At 32.0% G+C, this 6,810-nt stretch overlaps 1 protein-coding gene across 1 annotated transcript; it reads left to right on the plus strand.

The window, feature by feature from the left end:
* The first annotated feature begins 1,557 nt into the window (after positions 1 to 1,557).
* On the plus strand, positions 1,558 to 5,703 carry LOC137827016 (protein DETOXIFICATION 34). The gene is made up of 7 exons (XM_068633206.1): positions 1,558 to 1,902; positions 2,568 to 3,193; positions 3,528 to 3,584; positions 3,661 to 3,899; positions 3,987 to 4,105; positions 5,427 to 5,513; positions 5,638 to 5,703. The coding sequence occupies exons 1-7, from the start codon at positions 1,627 to 1,629 to the stop codon at positions 5,701 to 5,703; spliced, it is 1,470 nt and encodes a 489-aa protein (XP_068489307.1). The 5' UTR covers positions 1,558 to 1,626.
* The last annotated feature ends 1,107 nt before the right edge of the window (positions 5,704 to 6,810 follow it).

Here is a 6,810-nt window from a genome sequence, read left to right on the forward strand (position 1 = left end):
CACATTTAATATTCGCTTTTCTTCACCAGAAGCAAACAAAGTCTTAAGCTAATATATTGAGAATTATTTTCAATCAATAATAAATAAAGATGGTCTAGACATGTAACATTATGATTTTTTTTCCTGTTACAATATATTAATAAGTAAACTTTAAGTTTAACTAAATCTTATAAAATCGACTGATTTTTTAATATAAGATTTGCACTAGTGACTTTTAATATGAGATTTGCACTAGTCAATGTGAAATCTCCAATACATCCCTTATATAAATTTTAAGTCTAAAATCTTATCAAATTAGTTTATAAAGTAAAGTTTGTATCCACATATATAAAAAAATGTCTTTATTTGAATGTCAAATCTTCAACACAATCCCACCTTTTACAAATATAGTAACTTAAATAATTATTAGATAACATATAAAGAATGTAACTCAAACATATAATGCTAACAAATTAACATATAATAAACAACAAGGAAATGCTAACAAATTAACATATAATGTATGATTTGGTTTATAGAAGAGGTTTCGTATATGTGAATCAAATAACTCATTTTTCATAAGTTGTACATTATAATAAAAATAAATAAAATAATATTGTGTACGAATATTTTATTAAAATTGTTATATTTTATATGTATACACATAGAAGGCTGTTGTAGAATGAATACTTCTAATATATTGAAAAATAATTCCAATTGACTTAGAACTTACATTAATGGTGACAATATATATATATATATATATATATATATATATATATATATATATATATATATATATATATATATATACCAAAATTAGTCTTTCATGTTTTCTATTGATACTTCTTCTATGGTTGTTGCTTGTGGAGTTAAGTTGAGATATGAATATTTATTAAGAATATTAACTCAAACAATAATTAAGATAACTTAATTTAAGAACAGTTAAGAATGGTTTTTTCTTGTATCAATACTATGACCCATTTGCTTAAAAAATTAAACTATTCAGACAATAACTCAAATAATTCCCTCTGTTGTAATGTGCAGCAGAATTATTGGAGAGTGTGGTTATCCTTATGTTACTGTGATACACAAACGTTACGCAGTGTGTTCTATGATTTCTATCTTTGGCCAACGCAAAAAAAACGCAGAAAACAGTCAATAAATGGGAAAGTTTTTTTTGCTTAGAAACAATAAATATCTGTGTCAGTTGGAGAATGGAGGAGACTAAGTCATCTCATACGTTTCTTGGTCTGCATGGTTTCATTTCAAGGCAAGCCTAAATTGTAGCCAAAAAAATCTTGTGTTGTGTAAACAAAGAAGCAATAAAGTAAAGTTGTTCACACAAAGACAGCAAGAAAATAGAAAGAAAACAAAAAGCCTTCACAAGACCACTTTTTCTTCTTGTTTTCTAGGCACTTTTTTTTGTCTCCACTGCTCTTGCATGAGTTAAGTTCTGCATGCAACCGTCTCATTCAAATCAATACCTGAGAAACAAAAAGGGTTGGATAAAAATCTGCCAAAATAGGTAAAGGAGAGGGAGAAAATGTAGGAGGGTGCAGTAGCTCACCCTCCTCTCCTGAAAACAGTTATAGCAAAACAGCAAAGTTGGGGGGAGAGACACCATTGTTCAACAGTGTGAATTCCATGGAGAACACAGAGCTCCACCATGCTCCTGAGGGTCTAATTGACACAAACGCAGTAGACTACAGTAAAATGACTTCCTTTGCAGATTTTAGAACTGTGTTCGCCATGGAATCCGTAAAGCTTTGGACAATTGCTGGCCCTATTGCTTTCAGCATACTCTGCAATTATGGTGTCAATTCCTTCACAAGTATCTTTGTTGGCCATCTTGGAGATTTGGAACTCTCTGCAGTTTCAATCTCTCTTTCAGTCATTTCAAATTTCTCTTTTGGTTTCTTGGTTAGCTTCTAACGTCTATCAACACTTGGCTTCTTTTCCCATGGTTTTATATACATCAATGTAGACAATTATGCTTGGCTCTATTTTCCATGATTTTTTCTGAATGCAATGATCTTTACCTTTCTGAACAGTAACTTCTAAAGTCCCCACATGAATATATATGTGACTCTCTCGTTACTAGACAATAGATATTCATTCTAGTTAAGAAAACCTTCTAAAATAATTGGTTAAATTTCACTTTAATTTACAAATCAACCAAAGGAAAAAAATACTCTACGTCTATATGCATTTACAAAAGATTCTAAATTGATAGAAAAAACTTGATAGCTAATTGAATATCAATTTAGAAACCAATAATGTTTTTAGTTTTTAAAATGGTCTTTAGTTTAATCAATATAACCAGTACTCTAAAATTGGTTTCTATTTAATGATTTTCTTGTATTGTTAATCCTGGTGGCAACCTTTGTGACTTTGAATTTGATCTTGAAAGAGCAAGTCTATATAGAATTTAATGCTTGAAACTTGTCAATATGTTAACAAGTTCATCTTACTAATCAAGCCATAAACTCTCCAAAAAATTTCATCCCACAAAAGAGTAATCTGTAAAGACATGCGCTTAATGGCAACAAAGTGTGTAGTTGTTTCTAACAAAATGGTATTTGCAGCTTGGTATGGCTAGTGCCCTTGAGACTCTATGTGGGCAAGCATTTGGTGCTGGACAAGTAGAAATGCTAGGGGTTTACATGCAACGTTCTTGGATAATCTTATTGGGTGGATGCGTGTGTCTCTTGCCAATTTACATTTTTTCTGAGAGAATCCTTTTACTCCTTGGACAAGAACGTGAGATTGCAGAGTTAGCTGGAGTATTCACTATTCAATCTATCCCTCAGATGTTTTCTCTAGCAGTCAATTTCCCTACACAGAAGTTCTTGCAGGCACAAACCAAAGTGGGGTTTCTGGCATGGGTGGGTTTTGCAGCCCTTATTTTACATGTGATAATTCTAGTTGTTTTCATGAAAGTTCTTGCTTTGGGTACCACTGGTGCTGCTATAGCCTATTGCTTAACAGCTTGGATCATTGCTTTGGCTCAAGCTGCCTATGTGATTGGCTGGTGCAAGGATGGTTGGACAGGGTTCTCTTGGTTAGCCTTCAAGGATCTTTGGGCCTTCATCAAATTGTCAGTTGCTTCTGCAGTCATGCTTTGCCTTGAGGTTTGGTATTTTATGATCTTGATTGTGCTCACTGGCCACCTTGACAATCCAGTTATTGCTGTTGGATCTCTTTCAATATGGTAAGTCATATCCAAACAACTACATTTCTCACATTATGACTATAATAATGATGAAAAAATTATAGTAATAAAGATGATAATAATAATAATGTAATTATTATGAAAATAATGATGTTAATAATGATGACAGTGAGAGAATAGTACTAGTAATAGGATATGATGACCTTAACAATAAAAATGACAGTGATAGGAATAGTGACACTAATGACAGTTAATGTTCTAAATAGGAGAAACTCAATCATATGGAACAACACTGACTGTGATATTCTCTAAGGTTGTTCTTAAATAGTCTAAGAGCTAGTGTATTTGATACTTTCTGTTTTTGCTCTTTCAGCATGAATATAAATGGATGGGAAGGAATGTTATTTATAGGGGTCAATGCAGCAATTAGGTAAATTCTTTATTTGTGGCTTTTTTTTTCCCACTTTTACAACTTCAAGGAATGATTTTATTTTTCATTTTGTCAGTGTGAGGGTTTCAAATGAACTCGGATTAGGACGGCCAAGAGCAGCAAAATATTCAGTGATTGTGACGATTGTTGAGTCCCTCGTCATTGGGTTAATTTTTGCAGGCATTATTTTGCTTACAAAAGATCATTTTGCTGTGATTTTCACTACAAGTAAAGAAATGATAAAAGCAGTTTCTAAATTAGCAAACCTTCTTGGCATCACCATGATTCTGAATAGTGTTCAGCCAGTGATATCAGGTAAGAGGATCCCAATAATTTGAATTGTATAAAAACACTATTATGCAGTATTAGGCAAATCATGAAATGCTTCTCTTATTCTTTCAGGTGTTGCTGTTGGAGGTGGTTGGCAGTATTTGGTAGCTTACATCAACCTCTTTTGTTATTATATCCTGGGACTCCCTCTTGGCTTCTTTTTTGGTTACAAGTTGGGTTATAGAGTAGAGGTAAACTATACACTCATGTTGACTAGAGATAAAGTTTTTTCATATTATATAAGTAATTGAATCTCATTTTCTAAGCCTGTTTTATAAGATTGAATTAGACTTAAATTCACTTCTTAATATGGTATTAGAGTCATTTATAACCCAATGAGAGATTGTTATCAGACCATCCACTATTGGATCAGTATCAACGTTAGAGGATTTTTTTTTATTAGCAATAAACAAATAAATTAAACCGACTCTAAAGGGGTGGTCCAACCCTCATATAGAACAAGATAGACAAAAGCACCCCATACTCAAACAAAATCTCAAAAGATTTGTCTATTGTCTACCCCGACACTACCAACTAAATACAACAGTAAGATCAAGACCAACCCCACCGTCTTAATAGTAACTTTAAATTGAATGCATACATATCAAGGGTTCTAGACACCAGTTAGAAAATGAGAAACTCATTGATTGTGTCTGTGAAGAGATACAAGACCAAACCTTAACTTGTGTCAGAGAAAAAACTTCACAATGATCAACCACTCCTCCTTTAAACAGTTATTCATGTGTCTCTAAATCTCACTAACCAATGCAATCTAAACATTACCCATAATCAAATTAACTAAAGTAGACGCATCAAGAATTTTGAACCACTCGAAGTGTGATCTAAGAACCCGAGGATCAACCGAACTCGCTCTTAATCAATCATAGAGATTCTACTCTAGCTAAACAACTCTGCATCCGAAGAACAAATGACTTGTTGACTCCTCTGACACCCTGCACAAACAACAAAGGTTGCTCTTGACCCCAACCCCTCATCTCTCCAGATTTACCTTAGAAGCAATCTTGTTTTCAACCACCCTCCAAACTGTGACATGAGCCGAAGGAAGAGCATTAATCTTCTAGAAAAAATTGTACACCGCATATTTTCCTCGACTCACCCTCCCCTTAATAAACCGTAAGTCCACTTGACTATCCTTCCAAACTCACCTGTCCATAGTCTCCAACTCGAGCCTCTTACTAGAAATCTTCTCAAAAAGCTTACTTACCTGATCCTTCTCCCAAGTGTGAGAGGGTGTGTTGGAGATCTTACATCGATTTGATTAGAGATAAAAACAAGAACATTTCATAGTATATAAGTGGGTAAAAATCTCATTTTATAAATCGATTTTATAAAATATAATTAAACTTAAAGTTCACTTTTTTTTAATACCATTTTTGTTATCAATAATTAATGTATGTGGGTTCAAAATTCATACAATTTCTGACTGATTGGTTTTTGTCCATTAAACTAAGTTGACAGGAAAATAAATTGACATGGAAAGTGTTGTTGCAGGGTATTTGGATTGGAATGATATGTGGGACAGCGTTGCAAACGCTCATCTTGCTGATCATTGTCTACAAAACCAACTGGAACAAGGAGGTCAGAATCACTGCTTTTCTGGGCAACCATCAAACTGATATTCATAACTTAACCAATTCACTAAACACAATCACATGTTGCTATAATCTTCTTCTTTTCACTCCTAATTAAGCTCAAATTTCAGGTTGAGCAAGCATCAGAACGAATGCGGCAATGGACCGGACAAGAAATGGATATTAATACCGCGTAAAAATTAAATCCAAACCCTTTTCTCATTAAGATGTTTGCATGTGTAGCTACTGCACAAGTTTCTTATGCTTTTCTTTGTTTTTTTTCAATCTAGGGTTTCTCCGAAGTGAAGAACTAATCTCTCTCAAACACAGGACTGTTAAATACACTTTCCCTCTCTTCATCAAGCTTTTTCATTTACAGTCACTGATCAACATGCTCAAGAAATTTAATCACCTGCAGATTTTGTTCAATATTTTTGGTGATTTTCTTGTGTGATAAGGTACAGTATTTGTATTTGTAAATATAGGTTTGTTTCAGAACACTTGTGTGTCGATAATATAAATAAATAAATGTGGAAACCTTTAATTTGCAATGCACTAGAAAATGGATAAAATATACACTTTTGCATCTTCTATTTTTTATTTTTTTTTTCAGTTTAGAACTTTATCTTTTCACTGAATTATTAATTAGTTATTTATTGTGAATATATAATTATTTAAATATCTAGAGTAAATTATAATTAGGTCATTTTACTTAATCCTGTTAAATCCTTTCTTGTAAGAGATGCAAACACTGCATTGTCTTCTATTCAGTTTGCTAACAAAGTTTTAATTGAGATCTTGAAAATGAAAACTCGTTAGAAACCCAGGCATGTGAAAAGATTGAGTTTCTGAGTTTAAGAATTGTGTAACTGAATCTCCTGAAATAGATTGCATGTATATTTTTCTTTTAATTCTTATTCAGAATTCAAGAACAGGTTTAGACCATTCAAGTAATTTATTGCAAAATTTTCCAGAAAATCGACAGTTTTTGGAACAATCGGTCAGACAATATTTATAATTTCAAACCCGGAATTATAGTTTACAAGAACTCACAGTAAATCCATAGATAATTCATATTCAACATATTTTATTTTTAAATTTTTTATTATTTTTTTTAATGTTTTTAATTATTATTATTTATAAATATTTTTTTTCCAGTTTTAGGTTTTTTTATTGACATTAACTATTATTATATATATGCTAATACAATTATTATTAATGTTTGAAATAAGCCTTAAATGACTAAAGAAATTTTAATCAAGTTTTATTATCATGTTATGATTATTATTATACTTATTAGTATG

The sequence above is a fragment of the Phaseolus vulgaris genome, chromosome 8 (assembly GCF_000499845.2).
Source record: "Phaseolus vulgaris cultivar G19833 chromosome 8, P. vulgaris v2.0, whole genome shotgun sequence".
NCBI classification, from domain to species: domain Eukaryota; kingdom Viridiplantae; phylum Streptophyta; class Magnoliopsida; order Fabales; family Fabaceae; genus Phaseolus; species Phaseolus vulgaris.

Coding starts and splice junctions, on each gene's coding strand:
- LOC137827016 (XM_068633206.1), top strand. CDS start 1,627: ATGGAGAACACAGAGCTCCACCATGCTCCTGAGGGTCTAATTGACACA. Junction 1,903..2,567: donor ATTTCTCTTTTGGTTTCTTG/GTTAGCTTCTAA, acceptor TGGTATTTGCAG/CTTGGTATGGCTAGTGCCCT. Junction 3,900..3,986: donor TGTTCAGCCAGTGATATCAG/GTAAGAGGATCC, acceptor TTATTCTTTCAG/GTGTTGCTGTTGGAGGTGGT.